At 43.2% G+C, this 21995-nt stretch overlaps 1 protein-coding gene across 3 annotated transcripts; it reads left to right on the top strand.

The window, feature by feature from the left end:
• The first annotated feature begins 4464 nt into the window (after nucleotides 1-4464).
• zmym4.1 (zinc finger MYM-type containing 4, tandem duplicate 1) lies at nucleotides 4465-21770 on the top strand. 3 transcript variants are annotated; one of them, XM_028964259.1, is made up of 27 exons: nucleotides 4465-4615; nucleotides 5328-5945; nucleotides 6070-6125; nucleotides 7242-7400; nucleotides 7499-7574; nucleotides 7667-7919; nucleotides 8339-8513; nucleotides 8606-8809; nucleotides 9013-9163; nucleotides 9261-9376; nucleotides 9787-9993; nucleotides 10298-10448; nucleotides 11730-11905; nucleotides 12247-12385; nucleotides 13160-13303; nucleotides 14815-14852; nucleotides 14949-15090; nucleotides 15300-15412; nucleotides 15784-15976; nucleotides 16140-16304; nucleotides 16375-16475; nucleotides 16859-17006; nucleotides 18181-18332; nucleotides 19313-19427; nucleotides 19520-19765; nucleotides 20494-20647; nucleotides 20728-21770. In XM_028964259.1, the coding sequence occupies exons 2-27, from the start codon at nucleotides 5342-5344 to the stop codon at nucleotides 20936-20938; spliced, it is 4389 nt and encodes a 1462-aa protein (XP_028820092.1). In that variant the 5' UTR covers nucleotides 4465-4615; nucleotides 5328-5341; the 3' UTR covers nucleotides 20939-21770. The 3 variants fall into 3 exon arrangements, with proteins under 3 accessions (XP_028820092.1, XP_028820091.1, XP_028820093.1); XM_028964258.1 differs by having other exon boundaries at nucleotides 6067-6125; XM_028964260.1 differs by lacking the exons at nucleotides 9013-9163; nucleotides 9261-9376 and having other exon boundaries at nucleotides 6067-6125.
• Nucleotides 21771-21995: the final 225 nt, after the last annotated feature.

Raw genomic sequence — 21995 nt, 5'->3', positions numbered from 1 at the left:
TGCTGGCACGCTCCTTGGGGGGGGGGAGGCTTGTGTTACCACCACCTGCAGGTTCTGCCCTCCCCTGTAGTGTTGAAGTAAATATAATGGCAGTTTACTAAATTATAGCTCTAAATCATAAAATCATCTGGGATCAGATTTTCATTAAATATAAGATTTATATAATTATCTGGACGTTTAATCGGCATCTCCGTGTCGTTTGTCTACTCTCACCACTTTACCTGTGGAAGAGGAAAAGGAAGTCCAAAGTGGACCACATGTGACCAAATGGCTGAATTGATGCATATTTAATGCACATTAATAATTAACTGCCTTATATGGGCATATACACTCGGTAAGGCAACGCTACAGCAGTCCACCTTTACCATCTGGGCAGACATGAGCGGCTCCAGGGCCCCTCCTCGCCTGAACGTCCAGCACCCGAGAGTCTCCTGGCGAAGCCGCGCACAGACATGCACCTGCCTTCTGTCCAGCTCTGTGCTTCCTCTTCCTCCTCCTCCTCATGGGTTGTGCTCCAGGGATGGTGTCCGGCTACCCTTATTAGTTCCAGCGAAGCAGCCACACCGTCTGACCACTGTGATGCCACTCAGGTAAACTGATCTCAGATCTGCCCGATCTCAACAAGACTATGGAGTAGGGATATTGTTTCAGTAGCCTGTACAATTTTTGTAATATTCTTGCCAAACGATTGATCAGAAACATTTTAATAAAATACTTTTTATAGAGGGTGTTAAAATGTGATTTCTGTCAAAGCAAAATGCAAATATTTAAACATGCTGTTAATGTGCCATGTTATGGAAAGTAATGTAATTAATGAGGTTCACTGTAGAATGTGACATTTAATAAAATTACCCCATTTTCATTTTAAATAATGTATTAATATCTGTGTGGTTTCATCGTTTTACCCAAGATGCCACATGCTCTCCTCTAGTTCTCAACTCTCTACATGAATCATAAGATTGTGACCCATTCAGCAGTTCAGGGTTTGTGCCTGTGGATAGGATTCCAAATTAGCATTCTGCATAGAGGTTTTTTTTATTATTTTTTTGTCCTCTTAATGTTTTACCCATTTTATCTGGAAAATAAGTGACTCCAGCAGTTTCACTAAACTACCCTTTTGCAGTGCTCCACTTCCATGCATGTGGTAAATATGTGGTATAAGGCATTGTTGTGTTGCTGGAAGTGCGATGCTCCTTCGGTGAAATCTCGGGTGTAAGAGGATCCCTCACTGTTTTGTACACCGAGTGCCTCGGTTGCAACAAGACCAGCGCAGTCCGATTTCTAGGCCAGGGATGTTAAGAGAGACGCTGTATTTATCACATGGCTTCACCTCCAGGGTCCGAAGGTTTTAAATAACTTAAAGGTAACTAATGGACTTGTCCCAGACATGAGCAGGATGTGTAACACTGTAAGTGTTTTTAAGCACTGCCTAGTCCCAGAGACCTGTACAATTACATTTAAATCCATCAGGACAATGACATGAATGCTGGAGCAGACGGTAATTTTTTTCACTTTCTCCTTCAGCATCAGCGAGCCTTCGCTGTTCACACAAGGGAAACGGTCTGTGCCTGATGGATTTTCACGCCGCCTTTCCTCTGTTCAGCGTGGCGCGCCCCAACGCCAGTCATGTGACACAGGAGGAGGGAAGGTGTACATGCACTTCACGTCCCCAATCAAGCCTGCCGTAAAGATTTCACAGCCCCTCCTGCGGAGTCAGGCCCTGTCCATGGCTCAGCGAGGCCTCCGGCCCTTAGTAAGGCCGTGCCAGGAGCCCCGTCACACAGAGTCTCTGTCGGTTAACGGGACACCGTGTGTCCTCTGTCCCCCACCGCCTCCATCAGCTCCGGTGGCACCACGAACTCAGATTCACGTCTTCCTGCCCACTGAGGTCACGGCACAGCAGGAGGAAGAAGGAGACAGTGAATCCGTGGATGAGGGCTTCATGGATGAGCTGGATAACAAACTCATTTCCCTTCGGCTCCAGCAGGAGGCGCACAAGATCTCCACACAACCTGACGTGGCTTCACCGCTGCCTGCAGCCAGAAAGTGATTTATACTGACCTGTATATCAGGAAATATATATTATACCAACATATATAAAAGTAGCTTCAATCTATTTTAGATTTTCACATCAATATGCACTGAATGCAGTTGTCGTGCATGCTTGTGTAGTATGATCCATATATAACAGTATTACAAGTATACACAAGTGTTTATAATTATTTTACACCTACAAATAAAGTGCTGTTATTTAACTTTTCCTTTATTTTCTCCCCTCATATAGTCACATGTATAAAAGGTATGCACAGAAAAAGCAACGAGAACATAAATCATAGAAAAATGTGTCATTCTGGCCAATAACTAAATTATCATATGTGTAATTTGAAAAAATAATGAATGAGGATGTGCATACAAACCCATAACACACACAACTAAATAAATATGCAAGCTAAAGAAATAACATATTTCTTTAATAACAGATAAACCATGCATGTTGTCTTACTCCAAGCTGTATAGGCTCGAAAGCCTACTACCAATTAAGCATATTAGGTGATGTGCATCTCTGTAATGAGAAGGGGTGTGGTCTAATGACATCAACACCCTATATCAGGTGTGCATAATTATTAGGCAACTTCCTTTCCTTTGGCAAAATGGGTCAAAAGAAGGACTTGACAGGCTCAGAAAAGTCAAAAATAGTGAGATATCTTGCAGAGGGATGCAGCACTCTTAAAATTGCAAAGCTTCTGAAGCGTGATCATCAAGCGTTTCATTCAAAATAGTCAACAGGGTTGCAAAAAGCGTGTGGAAAAAACAAGGCGCAAAATAACTGCCCATGAACTGAGAAAAGTCAAGCATGCAGCTGCCAAGATGCCACTTGCCACCAGTTTGGCCATATTTCAGAGCTGCAACATCACTGGAGTGATGCACAAGGTGAGACATGGCCAAGGTAAGAAAGGCTGAAAGACAACCACCACTGAACAAGACACACAAGCTGAAACGTCAAGACTGGGCCAAGAAATATCTCAAGACTGATTTTTCTAAGGTTTTATGGACTGATGAAATGAGAGTGAGTCTTAATGGGCCAGATGGATGGGCCCGTGGCTGGATTGGTAAAGGGCAGAGAGCTCCAGTCCGACTCAGATGCCAGCAAGGTGGAGGTGGAGTACTGGTTTGGGCTGGTATCATCAAAGATGAGCTTGTGGGGCCTTTTCGGGTTGAAGATGGAGTCAAGCTCAACTCCCAGTCCTACTGCCAGTTTCTGGAAGACACCTTCTTCAAGCAGTGGTACAGGAAGAAGTCTGCATCCTTCAAGAAAAACATGATTTTCATGCAGGACAATGCTCCATCACACGCGTCCAAGTACTCCACAGCGTGGCTGGCAAGAAAGGGTATAAAAGAAGAAAAACTAATGACATGGCCTCCTTGTTCACCTGATCTGAACCCCATTGAGAACCTGTGGTCCATCATCAAATGTGAGATTTACAAGGAGGGAAAACAGTACACCTCTCTGAACAGTGTCTGGGAGGCTGTGGTTTTTGCTGCATGCAATGTTGATGGTGAACAGATCAAAACACTGACAGAATCCATGGATGGCAGGCTTTTGAGTGTCCTTGCAAGGAAAGGTGGCTATATTGGTCGCTGATTTGTTTTTGAATGTCAGAAATGTATATTTGTGAATGTGGAGATGTTATATTGGTTTCACTGGTATAAATAAATAATTGAAATGGGTATATATTTGTTTTTTGTTAAGTTGCCTAATAATTATGCACAGTAATAGTCACCTGCACACACAGATATCCCCCTAAAATAAACTAAAAACTACTTCCAAAAACATTCAGCTTTGATAATAATGAGTTTTATGGGTTCATTGAGAACATGGTTGTTCAATAATAAAATTATTCCTCAAAAATACAACTTGCCTAATAATTCTGCACTCCCTGTATAAGCTTTTGTAGGAATGTATAAGCCTTCCCCTCTGTGTTGCCAGAACTCGGGGGGGGGGGGGGGGGGAGAAATATGCAAATTGTTTCAGTGTGAAGATTCTTGAGAACAGGTCCAGGCACTACACATTACACATTAATATTAATAAACGTTAAAAAGCAGTGGGATGCGATATGAGTCTGATTGGCCTATTGAAGTGACATTCGCTTCACTTCGCCTGTGTCTCCGCCCACGGCGCGTCGTTTGGCGCATGCTCAGAGGAAACGTTTTACGGCGCATGCGCATTATCATCGTCCGAACAAGTTCTTCCCTTGCGCTACGCTAGGGGGAGCCATCACACACACTGGTGGTACAGACTCCATTGAAAATAGATCACATTTGAATTAGACGTGTAGTATTACAGGATTAGAGTGTATCTAAGGCATACTGAAAACATAAGCGCTGTAGTATGGCGTAACTTTTATTTCCTGCTCCTTTTGTTTGTGCGCACCAGTCACTGCGCCCTCTGCAGGCCGGAGTAGGAGTGTGCAGTGTGCGGAAGTGGCCTGCAACATCCTCACACACACGTACTAGCCAACTAGCCACCTTTGTTCGCCAAACGTTCCAACCGCACAAGCGGCGTTGCGGATCGGCTGCAAGGTGCACGGCCATCGGAAGTCGCGGTGCATCGAAGGTGAGTGGCGGGGCGCCCCGGCGTTGTTTCCCCTCCCGGGTGGATGCTCGGACCCGCGGCCGTGTAGTGAATCAGCGGCGATTCACCAGGCGCGAAACGTGGTTCCGCGGGAATAAAAGTTGCTGCTTAACACGAAGTGTCCGAATGGCCCAAGATGAACGTTCCCTGCGCTTATACCATGTGCCCGAGATGTTGGGCTCCGTGCAGCCTGACCCCGGCCATGATGGTCGTGGCCTCCGTTACTCGCACAACTGAATAAATATTCACCAGGGTATTACCAAGGTATTAATGTGTACCCAGAAGTCACAGGTTCCACCATCGTGTACTCACTCCAGGGCGGCTGGAAAATGCTGTAAATGGAAAGAAGTGGTGTTTTCTGTCACCATGTTGGAGGTGGAGAACCTCCATGGAGAAATGTTATTAAGCAATATTAAGCAATGCTAAATCATTTATTTTAATCATCAATACATCATTTACATGTTCAAACAGCACTGCAAGAAAGTACAATAATCTTAACCTACATCTCTATTACACAAACCTTCAAAAAAGCCATGGTCTTAGCAGGTCATACATCACCCATCAAAGCTACTTCTGATAGATTTATTTACATTACAAGTTGGAGAAAGCAGCATGTTGGATATTAATCAGATTCGTTAACGTTATTTCAGTCGATGTGACACTGAATGAGCCTGTTTTATTTGTTTCCCTGTAGTCCCTGTATGAGTGATGGACGGGTCGTCTGCAGCTGAACGTCCCGCAGATTCTGGGACGCCCACAGTGGCAGGAGGAACTAATGCTGGACATGCAGATGAAGAAACCACGAGCCAAGGAGAGCCGTCCCTTGGTGGTGAGCAGCTAGTCAATTCACCCACGCAATGTTTGCTAGAACCTGTCAAGGGAGACGACGTGACCTCAACTGATGAAGACACTACTGCTGGTCAAAAAGACCTGGACACGAAAGGGGGCTTGGTGACTAGTCCAAAGGCAGAGAACCTGCACAGAGAAGAGAGTTTGGACAGTTTGGACAATAAAGAAAGTTCAGAAAATACAAACATGTCTGTGGATAACGTTGGCAGCATAAGCACGGACGATGGACAGGAGGACATGGACTGTAGCGTTGACACAAAAGAGAGTGATCTGAAAATTCATGTAGTAAAAGTGACCAGTTTGTACAAACAAGGTAATCAGGACAGCTTGGACATGGACGAGGACAAAGCAATCTCCAGCTTTGTGCAAGAGGACATGGACACGCGTGAGGATAAAGTTGCAAGCCTTACCACAGAAGACCGCAAAGAACCCAAACGTTTGGATGGAACGCGTGACGATCCAGGTAAGATAAACGTTTCATCCAGCAAAATTGAGACTTAAAAAAATTACCTAATGAACAACGATTAGATTTGTTGTCTTGAGTTACGTTTTGTTAGTTACATTTTATTTCTATTTTTTTTAAGCAGAGTCAGGAAGTCACCCAGAGCTGGAAAATGGCACAACAGAGCAAGTGTCTAAAGTGGTAAATATGGCATTAATTTGGTGTAAGAAATTCATGTGCAGGAAACTTAATTTTTAAGCAGGTTATCAGGATCTGTCCTCATTTTGCTCATATAAATACAGTCACTTAATTATTTAAGATATGAATCCTGTCTTAATTTCAGGTGAACAAGGTAACATACAAGAAAAAGTATGTGAACCCTTTTTGAAATCCAATCAGTAGTGACAGGGACAGTCCCCCTGGGTTAAGTGTCCTGCTCAGGGGTTTGATCCTGTGGCCTTCTGGTTCATTGGCGAGTGTGTTACTCACAGGCTCTTACCATTTATATCTAAGCCAAGGGAACTGACATATAAAATGTGCATAAAAGAATTATAATGCGAACAACCGTAAACAATTCATAAGTTAATGACCTTAAGCTCAAGAAAATGAGTTTTCTGGACCAGAAAAATCCACTCCAAATTGTTGTTTGCTCTGTACAAGAAGAATATGCCATGTGAGGCCATGCCTCTCCAAAAAGAGCTTTCAGAGAATTTGTTGCTTCACATGAAGCTGGAAATAAGCTGAGAATAAGATGAAGTATGGTGGCAGAAACATCACAATTTTGGCCTGCTTTGCTGCTTCACAGTCATTGAGGGGAAGATGAATTCCCAAGTATGTGAAATATTCTGCAGAAGTATGGTGATGCAACGTGAAGCAAGTCCCCAACAGAATGGCATCGGAAAAACAAAATTCGTTTTGGTGTGGCCAGAGATGTTATGCAAAGAATATGGTAGAACGAAAGCAGGTGTGTCAGGAGGAATGGGCTAAGACCATGTGCTGATCTGATCCACAGCCTCACTAAGTGCCTGGTTTAGGTCATTGCTGCCAGGGGAGGTTCAACCAGTTATTAATTCCAAGGGTTCTCATACTTTTTCCATCAACAAAATGAGAAGGAAAGATCAGATTTAAAAATTTTAGGCACGTTATATTTGTTCATAACCTTGACCTAGCCGAAGATCACAACATTTTATAACAAATTAATGCAGAAAACCGTGAAATTACAAAACCGTTCAGACCTTTTCTTATCATTGTATGTTTCATTCAGTTTCATTAATATATTGTGATGCGATCTAATTTCTGACCTGGTATCCTATGCAGGAACCACACTCTAGCATGCCTGAAACGAAGCTTCTGAAGGGTGCCGAGGCCCTTCCATCTCCAAAGATCAAGGACGAGCCAGTGGACGATGAGTATGAGAAGGCCCTTGAACCACACAGTACAGCTCAGAATATTAAGGATGAACCAGAGCCAACCGAGGTATTCAGAGTTCAGTGTTGAGTCTTCCACATCGGAAGTGTGCGTGTACGATGACACCTTTGCTCACACTACTAAAAAGGCTATTACTGTATGTACAGGAGAACCTGCAGAAAACCTCTGAGGACTTTAAGATCAGCGCAGTGTTCTCCATGGGTACCAACACAGCGCCTCTAGGTGAGATGATCGCTTGGGAGATCAGTGCCTATTCACATAACAACAGGCTGGGTACTAAAGTATGAAATTTGTCATCCTTGTCTGTGTTTTAGGTCTGAAAGGTGCTCCGGCAGCCACCAACACTCCCCCAAAGACTGGTGCCCTCCTGCCGAGCTCCGGCCAGCCGCTGTCTCCGGCTAGCTCGCTGTGCGTGGTGTGCTCGGGCTGCAAGAAAGTTCTGCTAAAGGGCCAGACCGCCTACCAGAGGAAGGGCTCACCCCAGCTCTACTGCTCCACCCTCTGCCTCACCAGCACCGTAGCCACCACCAAGGCTGTCGTGAAGAAGACCTGCCACTATTGTTCAAAGTCAGGCCTGACAGCTTCTATCCAGCATCTATTTCTGTAGAATTTTCCAAGAAACCAGCGATATTATGTACAGTGCTATTTTTTTGGTGGGTTAGGGTTAACCCATACGGGTTATGGCATCCATATTCAAAAAAGTCATCTTTCAAACTGTGGGCGAACTTGTAAAACCGGAGAATTAATGAAGGCTGTAATTGTATTGCAGAATTCTTTAAGCACATCATAAGCTACTTAACCAGTAATCTGCAGTAAGATTTTGTCCAGAAGGCATAGATATCAACATCTACAGCCTCTTTGATTGAAAACCCAGAAATCTGCTCTAATCTAGACGTTCAATTAAAATCTTTATAACATTTCGTTTGAATCACATTGACCGTATTTATGTGGCATTTACGTAATATAAATCTTGTGTATTCCCACAGAGAGATTTTGAACCCAAAGGATGTGATCATCGCCCCAGTGGACAAATCCGGGGCAGTGAAGGACTTTTGTGGCCAGATTTGTCTGTCTTCCTTTACCTTCAAACGTGACAGTGTGGCCTCCACGCTCCTGTCCGACACCAAGAACAAGTGCAGCATGTGCAAAAACTATGTGGTGGTAGGTGATGCGCTGCCCACTCCAAACACAGCTTGTGCTCTTTGTGTCTGAATCTTAACCGTTTGTTTCTCCTCCTGTTCGTCGCTGTTAAGACTCAGCATGAAGTGAACTACATGGACATTGTGCACAAGCTCTGCAGCGACGAGTGCTTTGCACAGTTCCGCTCCACCAACAAGCTGACAATGAACTGCTGCCTGAACTGCGGCGCTTACTGCTACACGTCTAGTGGTCAACTTCAGGTCCAAGGCAACAACAAGAGGTTCTGCAGTCAGAGCTGCGTCACAACCTTCAGGAAGGTACCTTCAGATCATCTAAAAATCCGATCAATAGAAACCTCACCTCACAATAAAGGGCACCCGATGCTACCATAGAACATTTTCAGAAATCTTGAGCTCTTGGCCAGCTTGCGTTGGTTCATTTTGTTGTGTGTTCTGTTTAATTCTGATTGGCTGGCACGTTTACCGTGTGAGCGTGGTGAATATCTGTGCTCTCTGGGCAGAAAGCGACAGGGTGCATCCCCTGCACCATGTGCCAGGTTTTACGGCTGCCGTCAGACATGGTGGAGAGCGTCGATTCTAGCGGGAAACCAGACCTGTACTGCTCCAGCACCTGTGTGACCGCTCACAAAGTGCAGACCGTGAGCTCATCAGGTTATCCTCTACTTTCTCTCATTTGACCAGACTGACCAGATCTTACTGTGAACATTTCCTTAAACATGTACGTTTTCTTCTGTCCCGTGCCACAAAGGAGCCTCAGTAGCGTGTGACCAGTGCAAAACGACCTCGGTGCCGCAGTATCATCTGGCCATGTCAGATGGGTCAATCCGAAATTTCTGCTCTTTTAACTGTGTGGTGAGCTTTCAGGTGAAGAATTGTTTTTGAAATTGAAATAATGTTAATAGCATGATACACATTCAGGGAAATATTTTCACAGTGCCCTAGTGTACGGTTGGGCATTCTCAGGATTTAATGTCAGTAGAGTACAAGAAAAACATGTCTGGAAAGCCATATACTGTTCTTAAATAGTACTAGATGTAGTATGTAATAATAGGTAGAAGTTTACTTATGTATGAACTGATAACATGCACATACTTGATACCGTTTGCCCCTCTTTAATTTTTATTTTATTTTATTGCCCCTTAATAATTTTTATTACGAATTTTTAAAATGTAAAAATTTCATACAAAACGAACATTCTTACATATAAAGGAAAAGTGTCATGGAATATTTATTTATTTATTACTCCTTTTGCATTTTGACACTTTGCTCCGCAGGACAACTTCAACAAGACGTCCAACCAGAGCCAGCTGAATGTCGCCCCATCCAAAAGTAACCAGACTCCCAACGACTGTGCAGTTAAAGAACCGACACCTATGCTGCCCTTTGCCCCGCTGCAGAACACCTCCCGGCAAAATTTTAAACTCACCTGCAACCAGTGCAAACGTTTATTTGCGAACAAACCAGAGCTGGTTGAATTCAAGGTACCTGTTCTTTTTTTCATCTCAAACAAAATATAGTTCCGTATGTCCTTCGCCCAATTCTTTTTTTTTTTTTTTTTTTTTGGCTTGTGATCTGTGCTTTTGCATTGGGTAGGTAATCCTTTAGAATTCATCTGTGGAGTATAGTGTTACTGCAGGCATCTGTGATTGACAACAGTAGTTATCTATAAACGTATCAGGTCTATGAACCCCTTGAGAAAACAGGATTTGCATTGTGTTTCGTTGCATTGAGTCTTTGGTGACTTTAAAATGTTTTTTTTTTTTTTTTTTTTTGCCCTACCTATAGGCCAAGATGCATCTGCTATGTGGGAAACATTGTGCTGAGGAGTTTAAGAAGGTGAACTACATCATGGCTCGATGCGAGTACTGCAAGATCGACAAAGCCATCAAGGAGGTCAAAAGGATAAACCATATAGACCGCTCCTTCTGCAGTGAAGGTGCGTTTTTACAATTACTGCAAGCATATAAAGAACACTATAGATAATTCATGGACATTTAACTAAATACCCCACCCTTTTTGTTGGTGTGTAACCTGTAATTTTTACTTATTTATATCTACTTCTAACTAGGTGCCAAGGTGCCACTGAGGTCCCCTTGATGCATGTACCCGGGCGCCTGTCATGGCTGCCCACTACTCACCAAGGGTGATGGTTAAATACAGAGGACACATTTGAAGTGAAAGTGAAGTGATTGTCACCATTGTGTCACCATTTCGTTGTGTCACTGTGTTCTGTGCTGCAGAGTTTCACAATGACAATCGCTTCACTTTCACTTGAACTACATGAAATTTTGTCATTGTGATGTGACGAAGCAAGCACAGCACACAACAAAATGTGTCCCCTGCATTTAACCCATAACCATAAGGGAGCAGTGTTTGGGGACAGTACCTTTCTCACGAGATCTCAGCGGCACCGTGGCGATTCACTTCCTTACCTCACCACTGCTCTAGGAAAAAGACCTTTTGCCAGATGATTTAGTACAGTTAGGACAGGGGTGGGCAGTGTTCCTCTGCTTCTGGGAAGGAATTCCGGCAGCTAATATTTTATCAGTTAACATTTTTGCAGTCATGCTTTTGTGAAAAGTAAGTTTTGTAAAAAAAAAAAAAAAAAAAAAAAAAGGACAATTATGTGAAAATTAATAAATGTCCAGTCATATAACTCACCATTTTGTGCTGGGCTCATAAATAAGTCTATGATCCTACAACATTTCCAGATTTACTATACCAGTCGGCTGTGTTTTATAGCATGAACACACATGTATCAGGGAGCCACGGTGCCACCATGATTTTGGTTCTTTTAATGGTTTTTCCAGACCAGTAGCAGAACAGGCGTATGAGTTGTAGAACTGAATTTTCTCAGTTTCTCCTCTCTAAATTTCTGTCTCTCCACTGTGACTAGTATATCTGGCCAGTGTCGGGTGCAAATTCCCGACCCCAGAGGTAGGTGACCTTGACCATAAAACATAAACTTTAAGAAAGTATCTGAATTGGTCTGCAGTTTTTCATAATGGCTGTTTTTATTGTTAATAAGTGGTGGCACTCAGTTTATCGAAGACCTGATATGAAAATGTAAACTAGTCTAATTAATGACAATAGTTGCTAACATTTGTTTAATGGTCAATGTTGATTTAAACTTGCTGTAGTTCTTGATATTAATTAAAAGACACTATTGACCTCAAAGGTGGTGTGAGCTACCTATAAACGATGCATCTTGTTGCAGGCTGCAAGCTGCTCTACAAGCACGACTTGGCCAAGCGCTGGGGGAAGAAGCATTGCCGCAACTGCAGGCACTGTGGCAGCACTTCCCAGTCCGTGGTCACCAGCATGTTTTCCCGCACGATAGAAGAGTTCTGTGGGAGCGAGTGCCTCTCCCTTTACACTCTTGTCTTTTGCCAGGTCAGCGGGCTGGGAGTGGTGGTGGTGGGGAAGCCATAACACAGGCCTCAAAGTCGCAGCCTATGGGCCACATCTAGCCTGGTGTACAATTACATCTGGCCCACGAGATGATTTCATATAGATCTATCATTATGGCCCGGCGATATGAAGTGCTGATAACACACAAACTACAGATCCCATAATGCAGTGCTTCAGTTACCTTTCTGAACGAATCCCATATGTTTTGGGCCCCTGTACAATTGAGTTTGACACCCCTTCTGTAACACATGCATGGAGTTCTGGTGTGGGCAACCAGCCTAAGACTGCAGCAAATACTAACAGTTCTTTGTCTCCTTAATCAGGTGGCAAAATGCAACTCATGCCTAAAGGCCGGGCCCTTGAAGGAGTCCCTGAAGTGGATGGGCGAGATGAAGCACTTTTGTAACCTGTCCTGTCTCATGATGTTCTGCCTGAAGGGTGGGAAAGAAAATCCAGCCAATGGTTAGTTTGAGTGCATTGTCACCCTGGGTGGGGTGTGTGAAATAGAACATGTCAGTGTGACTTCCTACATGTTCCTCCATTTTCTGACATCTTCCCTGTCTTTCCAATCTTCCTCAGTCTACTTCATTACAGGGGTATTTAAAATCTGGAAACATCTGAAAAACAAATTTGATGTGCACTATTTTCACATCAAAGGGGTTATAAGTGTAGCACTATGGATTTAAATCAATAAATATATTAAAGAAGAACGAACCAGGATCTTTAATAATGTTTGTGCATGTGACGTGTTGACCGTTGGTTGAAATATTTTTAAATGATGAAGTTACTTGCATGTGAACTGTCCTTCATTAAAGTGAAGTAATTGTCATTGAGAGACACTGCAGCACAGCACACGGTGTCACGGTGAAACGTGTCCCCTGTATTTAACCATCACCCTTGGTGACAGTGGGCACCATGACAGGCGCCCAGGGAGCAGTGTGTGGGGACGGGACCTTCATCAAGGGGACCTTGGCGGGTCCGCTTGCTTACCTGCTGGGCCACCACTGCCTTGTCTAGGTTCTTTCCAGTTTAAACACGTTAGTGGGTGACAAATTAAAACGAAAAGGGTAGCTTGATCATCCTCTTCAATATACAGTTACCTACCAAGCGGTTCTTTTTTGTAAATTCTGAGCCTTGCCTGACCTTACACTTGCCTCCACTTTAACCACGTGTTCTATTTATCTCTTGGTGGTGTTTTTGTTAGTGATTTTAATCATTTTCTTCACGTTTCCTCAGCCCCTTCCACCCCAGCTACTGTAACACTGATGGGCTCATCATCGAAGGTCTCAGATGTCACGACCCCTGTTATCGCCAATGTGATTTCACTCTCCAGCGCGCCCAACACTCAGCCCACTGCGCTGGCCAGCACTGCTGTTCAAGGTACTTACTGCCGTTCCCATGTACCTGCACCACACATGCCTTCTGAAGTATTTAAGATAAGATAAGAACCTTTATTAGTCCCACAAGTGGGGAAATTTGCAAATAGACAAGACTCCATTATACTGTGAAACAAAGGCGTTTAGACACATGGTATGTTTTTGGTAAATCAGTTTGGCCCCATCTAGGGCCGGGAGATAAAACGATAAAGATATTAATAATGAAATGGCTTTTCCTTGATAGAAAAAAATACATATAAGTGATATAAAGTCAGTAGAACTCATTCCGTCCACCCTTGTTCATGAAAACAGTGCCGTGCGAAAGCATTCATGTTGTTGCCCCACGGTGCCTTGGAATGGAGACGGGGTCATCGTGCACGGCAACATCAAAGGTCCAGCAAACAACTCAGGCAGGATGGTGGTTCTTTCATTTCTCCCCAGCGGGAGTATGTATTTACTGCCCAGTGGAGATCCTCCAACACAATTTTCAAAGAAAAAACCTTCTTCCTGTTTAGGCACACACGACAATTTGTCACGCCCCCAGAGCAACTCAATCTCCCACAATACTCTCATAACGCCAGATTTTACAGTCCCAGACCCAAGCAAGTGCTGGTGTTTCCACTAAAACACTACAACAGACCGTAGTTTTCACTTTGACTAGTGCCATGCATTTACATTTACAGCATTTATCAGACGCCCTTATCCAGAGTGACTTACAATCAGTAGTTACAGGGACAGTCCCCCCCTGGAGACACTCAGGGTTAAGTGTCTTGCTCAGGGACACAATGGTAGTAAGTGGGGTTTGAACCTGGGTCTTCTGGTTCATAGGCGAGTGTGTTACCCACTTGGCTACTACAACCATGCCTTACGACAACAAAATTAAAAGGCAGAGATGTCACAAGAGAGCCTACTTTATTGCAAAAGACATGATGCCAATGATCCTGTTTGAAAACTAAAACTAAAATGATTGACACTCGTTACCTGCTCCCTGACTGTAAACATTTTATTTTTCTTATTGCAATAGTCCTACAGTACATTTATGTTGTGTATCAGATGAAGCCGCCCTTATACATCAACACAAGCCAAGCACTCAGTTCCTAGTAATCTCATGACTAGCAGGTCTACCTCTAGGTGCCACCCGACCTTTACATCTAATACAGAACGCAGCAGAAATTCCCAAATTCTCCCAGTAGCAAAGTAGCTCAGTAGCACCTTGGCGGATCGGGATTCGAACCGGGAACCTTCTGATTACGGGGCCGCTTCTTTAACTGCTAGGCCACCACTGCCCTAAGGGCATCTGCCAAATGCAATAAATTTAAATGTTCTGACAATAATTAATGTTTAAACGAAAACTTAATGTTACGTTGTCACATATTGTAATAAGATTTGTTCCATATGGCCCAGTCCTAGCCCCAGTTTGAAAAATGTGTGCACTTTGGCCTGTGAGTGTACGTTTTCTTTGCTTATGCCTCTGATTTGAATCAGATTTGTATAAAGCTTAATCTTTGCTCTCAGGTGTTGTGCCTAGCGTACCTCAGAAAGTCACGGAACATGTGAGTACTGCCCCTGAGTTCAATAAGCATCTCCTTTAGAGAATTTTCAGAGAAACTTTGGTGTATCTGAACTGCTCCCTCTAATGCCCCCCACAGGCGAGCACACAGACTGATTCAGTAAAAGCGAATCCTCCTGCACCCAGGGTGCTAAAGAATAAAGCCCTGCTTTGCAGGCCCATGACCCAGACCAAGGGCACCAGCTGTACGCCGTCCTACGTGACCACGGAAACCCAGACAGGTACTGCGCTTCATACCTAATACATAAGCTTCACTTTTTCACTCAGTCATTGGGACCATTGCAGATACAAATAATCTTGTTAGTTTCTGATGACCGTTTGAGCATCATCATCAGTTCATCATTCATCAGTTCATCATCATGTTGACTATTTTAATCAAATTCTGTTGTTTTATGACATGTTCTGGTTTTATGTTTTGGTTTGCATGCAGATAATATTTTCCCACCTATGGTTATTATGCCTGTGCCTGTTCCTGTTTACGTCCCACTTCCTATGAACCTCTACAGCCAGTACGCCCCTCAGCCCATGTGCCTGCCTCTGCCGGTTGGTGCTTTTTATGTTTTTAATATTAAATGATTATAGTTTTTATTTTGCTAGGGCATACATTTGAATTATTTCCTGTTTTTTATTTGTATTGGTAAAGTAGCCTGATTTTAAGAATACAAATCAAAATGTAATAATATTAATAATGATAAAATACCAGGTATTAACAGTAATTTTGGTATTTTTTACTGACTATAAAAACTGTCTCCATATTTTCATATGTTGTTTACCTTCTAAAATGTATGTATTTTTTTCTAGAGGAAGACAAGTTATTTGTTTTTATATTTTGCCAATATGTTCTTTATATATTTATCTGAATCTGCGAAATCAAGTTCCCTTATGCTTACAGGCTTGTCCTTCTTCTGTGGCAGGTACCTGTACCGATGTTCCTGCCTACGACCCTGGACAGTGCCGAGCGCATCGTGGAAACTATAGAAAAGATCAAAGAAAAGATCCCCTCCGACCCGCTTCAGGCGGACCTCATTTTAATGGCTGAAATGGTTGCAGAAGACAATGAAACAGAAAAAGAGGTCAAGCCTCCATCGTCCTCCTGTTCTCAAGAAGGTAAGTCTGATTCGTAGAAGAGTAGGAGCTTGTTTTGAAAGTTTTTAAGAAAACAAATGTTTTGGAACACTTTTATGAAAAACTTTTTCATATAAATGTTTTTAGCTTTATCAAATTTGCTCTTTATTAACTGATGTGAGAATTTATCTTTCCTGTAATTCAGGCCAAGCCAGTCCCTGTGGTGAGGATTTTGATTTGGAGGCGATCTCTTCCTCTCTGAACTGGGACGAGGATGTCCTGTCCAGCCAGGCTTCTGACACATCCACGCCGTCTCTGCTCCCTGAGTCCACAGAAGAGTATATAGATCTGGAGGCAGACTTCCCTGTTGGTGAGGTCCATCTTCCGTTCTGTCCGAGTCTCTGGTGTTCATTTCCGATTCATTTGTGCTTTTAATGCAGAATCTCTGGAGATGAACTCACAAATGACAGAACAGACAGAAACAGCATCGAAGCCCTGGTTGCGCAAGAGGGCCCGCGACGGCTTCACACAGAAGAAACGGGTATGATCGAGGACAAGCTCTGACATTACAGGAAGTTGTATGTATATGTATGTATAAAAAACTTAAACAAGACTTACAGTACAGTAAGGATAGATGAGTGTAAATATTGGACAACAGCAATGTCATCTAAATACCTATAAATGTATAACACATAAAATAGCAAAGTAAAAACACAGAAAAGCTCCTTTTTATGTTCACACTTACATATACGGCGTTTATCAGACACCCTTATTCAGAGCGACTTACAATCAGTAGTCACAGAAAAACCAGTTTTGGATGTAACTCCTGCAGAGGACATTTTCTCTTCAGCCTGCATTGCTTTCCAGCCATCGTACCTTTTTACTTCTGATCAGCTGACAGTCATGAATTTTGGTTTTCCACAGCCGTCTCGTAAGCAGTCAGCAGCGGAGCTGCAGTCACCCGCCAGCGCCGTCCATGGTAAATTACACCACGTTTACGGAGTGAAGGCCTGGCAGCGATGGCTGAAGTGGCGGAACGCCCAGCCAGACATCGGGAGTCTCAAAGTGGGCTGTGAGTTTTCCCCTTTGCTTGCAACCCATCCTCCACCTTAATCACATTCAGCGAGATCCTCATTTATATTTACGCCATTTGCAGACACGCTTATCTAGAGCGACTTACAACGTGCTTTCATGTTCCCCTCCATAAAGTAATCAGTTCTTCTTCACGAAAACAATCATTTTATTCACTGTTGTAGTTTTTACTAACATGGGTCAGACTAGAATAAAGTTACAAGTTCGTCTAAGTTCTCTAAAGAGGAAGGTCTTGAGCTGCCGTGTGAAGGTGCTCAGTGACTGAGCTGGAAGTTCATTCCACCACCGAGGGGCCAAGACGGAGAAGAGTCTAGATGAGCGTCTTCCTTGTACCTTCAGAGATGGAGGGACCAGGCGAGCAGTACTGGAGGCTCGGAGTATACCAGGTGCAGTGTGAGGTGTAATAAGGGCTGTGAGGTAGGATGGTGCTACTCCATGTTTGGCTTTGTAGGCCAGCATCAGTATTTTGAACGTGCAGCTTCTGGGAGCCGGTGGAGGGAACATAGCGGAGGGGCAGTGTGGAGAACTTGGGGAGGTTGAAGATCAGTTGTGCTGCTGGATTTTGTATTAGTTGTACAGGTCGGATGGTGCATAGAAATGGTACGTAGACCAGCTAGAAGGGAGTTACAGTAATACAGCCGTGAGATTACTAAGGTCTTAACCAGGATCTGGATGGCCTGTGTTGATAGAAAAGGATGGATTCATCTGATATTGTAGAGAAGGAAAACATGAGCGTGAAAGATTGCTGATGTGAGTTGAGAATGAGAGTTGGTTGTCTTGTTAATCAAAGGTTGTGGGCTGTTGTAGAAGAACAGATCTGAGAGTTGTTCAGTTAGATAGTAAGATCCTGATGTGGTGAAGAATCTGATTGAATGAATGGTGGGATGGTTTGGGGGTACTTGAGTTTTAGATGATGAGCTGTTATCCAAGATGGGTGGTAGTAGCCTAGTGGGTAACACACTGGCCTATGAACCAGAAGACCCGGGTTCAAACCCCACTTACTACCATTGTGTCCCTGAGCAAGACACTTAACCCTAAGTGTCTCCAGGGGGGACTGTCCCTGTAACTACTGATTGTAAGTCGCTCTGGATAAGGGCGTCTGATAAATGCTGTACACATGAGGCAGGAATGTACTTTGTTTTTTCACCCAACAGCGCGGCCGATGGTGTTAAAAGAAGACCTGCTGCAGTGCACCACTGCAGAGCTCAACTATGGCCTCTGTAAGTTTATTAATGAAGCCCAGCGGCCGAATGGAGAACATTACAGTGCAGACAGCATGCTCTACCTCTGTCTGGGGATTCAGCAGGTAAGAATATGCTGCCGGGGGAGCAGTTCTGTTAACTCTCAATGAATGAATTAGTTATGTGAAGAGTGATTTTGAATTTAAAATGTAGCATTGCCTCCACACACACATCTGTCTGGTCAAGCTTGGTTTAATTTTCATGTGCAGTGTGAAAATTAATTTACTCTGCAGGTAAATCTTGAATGTTTCACACTTTGCTACCGCTGTTCAGGGCTACCAACTAAATAATCTCAAATTTTGCATTGAATTAATTATGTTAATTGACAAGACTAAAAGTTGCTATTAGAGCTGCGTATAAAAATCTAATCTTTTTTCACAATAAATCTTATTTTTGTTTTTTAATTGACTACAGATTACAAAAAAAAAAATCAAAAATTCTGCTGCTTTAGGGGCTGGAATAAAAAATTCTGTTGTGCTGCTTCCTTTGGTTGGAACAGTTTTTAAACAGATTTTGCAACAAGGATCCGTTTGGTCTGTGTATGATGGCGCAAAAACGAACCAATTCCATATTACAGATGTAGCAACACCTTTCTTGAGCATAAGCTCCATCTTTTCCTCTGTCATTGCCATGTTCTTTGAGAATCTGCTAGTGTTTGGTTAGTTTACTAGTCTAGAACGTTCTGCCACATTAGTTCCTCTTTTGTTGTTTATTATAAGTTATATTCTCGATTTCCTTAAAAACTCATGGTCCTGAACTGTAAATTCGAGTTATTCAATGTATCGCCCATATCTGCTTGCTATAATGCGTATTTAACAGTGTGACAGAGGCAACAGAAGCATGATCTGAATCGGCCTTGTCCGTCTCCCTCTTCATGTCGAGATGGTCTCTGGCGAAGACAAATTTCACTTCCGTGTCTGAGAGCACACAAGCCGTGCTAATTGCATCAAATATTTATATTTGAATCACAGTGGCATTAATTTTGCCAGCCCTTGTTTTTCTATGAATCTGTAAAATTTATGTCTTCTCCCTTTTCACCTCGCAGCATCTGTTTGAAAACGGGCGCATGGAGAACATCTTTGCGGACTTCTTCTACACTCCCTTTACTCAAGAGATCACTCGCCTGCTGGGAAACTGGAAGCCATCGGTCATGCCGAGTGGTGAGACGAGGCGGATGTGCTGCTACACTTGGTTGGTTTGATCCGTTTTTTGACCTGGAAAGCAACGTTGTGTGTGGTCCTCCGGTTTTCAGGCTACGTGCACTCGCGTGTTGAGGAGGAGTATCTCTGGGAGTGTAAGCAGCTGGGCGCCTACTCCCCAAGCGTGCTCCTCAACACGCTTTTCTACTTCTGCACCAAACTGTTCAACTTCAAGACGTTAGCCCAGCACCAGCGCCTGTCGTTCGCTCACGTCATGCGCTGCAACAAAACCAAGAAGGACTGCAAAGTAGCCTGCCTGCGATTCTACCCGCCCGTGTCCAAGAAGGAAGACTCTTCAGGTCAGTGGTGTTCTGCCTTCACCCGTGATGATGTAGAAGGGGTGTGCATCTTTTTAAAATTGCTCCTGCACTGCTCACCAAAGGGTGATGGTTAGATACAGAGGACACATTTCGTTGTGTCACAGTGTGCTGTGCCGCTGTGTTTCACAATGACAATCACTTCACTTTCAGATAGAACCGATAGAAACAAGAAGGGACTGCTTGCTAGTTATCTGGAGGAGGAACTAAGTAACTTTTTTTTTTTTTTTTTAAATTGAGCTCTGAAGTACACTGCGTCCTCCGTCTGGAAGATGAATGTCCCCTCCTGTCAATACATAATGGTCAAGTGTGCAACTGTAGCACTGCGTCACCTCCTCACTTCCTCTGTCACTGAATCTTGGGACCACAAAACTTCCAAATATATACTGGCTGTAATAAATAGAGAGCTTTTCATTACACACACACTTACATCCAATACACACACACACACAGACACACAATGTTTCACAGTCAATTGTCCTGAATGCAGAACTTCTTGACCCAAAGTACATTTGCTCACAAAAGTAATACAAAATGTACATCTATAATGGGAATTACAGACAAAATCACGTTTACATACTTCAGGCAGAAATAGACATGGATTAAATAGTTGAGTGGAGGATTTATAGAGGATTTATAGTGGCATAATGTGCCTACTTATGTTCTGATTTGAACAACTTTTTCCTTTGTGCCATTTAATCTGGTTAAAGAGAATGACGAAGTCCCCGCCAAGCGAAGAAAGGTAGGCAGTGACGAGGAGGAGGAGAAGCAGGAGGAAGAGGATGTGGTGTTGGAAATGCCAGAGAACACGACAAACCCCCTGCGCTGTCCTGTCAGACTCTATGAGTTTTACTTGTCTAAATGGTTTGTGTTTCAATATAATTTTTTTTCTTGACCATACATTATATGTTTACTGTTATTGACCCTCTTGTCTCGTCATTCAGCTCGGCTTCTGTGAAGCAGCGGACAGACACCTTCTATCTGCAGCCCGAACGCTCCTGCGTACCCAACAGCCCCATTTGGTTCTCCTCCATGCCACTGGATGATGACGCAATGCAGGGCATGTTGACCCGAATCCTCACCGTCCGAGAGCTTCACCTGGACATACCGCCCAGCATCATGGCTCCACTGTCAGACTGTGACGGGGACGAGTGACCAGAAGAACCTTCCTCACACACACAGACTGAAAGCAAGGCACTTCATAGGTTCCGAAATTGAAACTCTACTGGCTGCTATGGCAACGTTGGGTTACATCATTTAACAGTGTTTGCATTTACAATGCCGGCCCTAACATATGACCACCTCACTGCCTGCGTGCACTAAACAGTATATACCATCAAATGCAGTATGTTTTCTTCCCACATGAACTTCATCTAGTCAGCATGGGAATATTTGATGACACCTTACTGTACACCTGACATAAAATGACAATTTATTTAAATACCACGAGTCAGGTGTGTACACATGTCGACCCATTTTACAGTGTAGATATTTAAATACAACAGGACAGGATGAGTTTTTCTAATTCTGGTGATGTGAGGTACAAAAATGCTACAGAAAAGTGTCGGCCATTTCACAGTGTTCAAAAATAAACCGTATAATTATAATTATTCCGTTGGCCAACGATCTTAAACTTTCTGGCACATTAGAGGTTTACATTTCAGAGATGACCTTACCAGGTATACAAAGAAAGGTCATGTATATTTCACCAAATTTAAAAATAATTCAAGCATATGTGGTATTATCCAACATGACATGTATACAGAACTGTTTTTTTTTTTTTTTTTATGTAAATGTAAAGACTAAACCATGGTCATCAGTGAGTACAGAACATGCTTCATTGTGAAAGAAAAGTTATTTCTTTTTGGAAATTGTCTAGTTGGAGGGAACGCAATGGTGATGTTTACTTTCCAGATTAGTTTTTCATGTGTGTAATATATATATATATATCCCCTTGATATTAAACTGTACATGATGATTATTTTAATTGCTGTTCATGTGTTGTATGTGAATCAAAGGAACGGGGGGAATTTATTTCGAATCCAGTGTTTACTAGGACTGGTATTCAACATTATGGGGCCGTGGTGGCCTAGTGGGTAAAGAATCTGAAACGTAATCAGATGAGGTGCCACTGATCAAAGCACCGTCCCCACACGCTGCTCCCCAGGTGCCTGTCGGGTGATGGTTAAATACAGAGGACACGTGTCACCGT

The sequence above is a fragment of the Denticeps clupeoides genome, chromosome 20, assembly GCF_900700375.1.
Source record: "Denticeps clupeoides chromosome 20, fDenClu1.1, whole genome shotgun sequence".
Lineage (NCBI taxonomy): Eukaryota > Metazoa > Chordata > Actinopteri > Clupeiformes > Denticipitidae > Denticeps > Denticeps clupeoides.
Note: the sequence above shows the minus strand (reverse complement) of the source record. Positions and strands in the feature narration are given on the sequence as shown.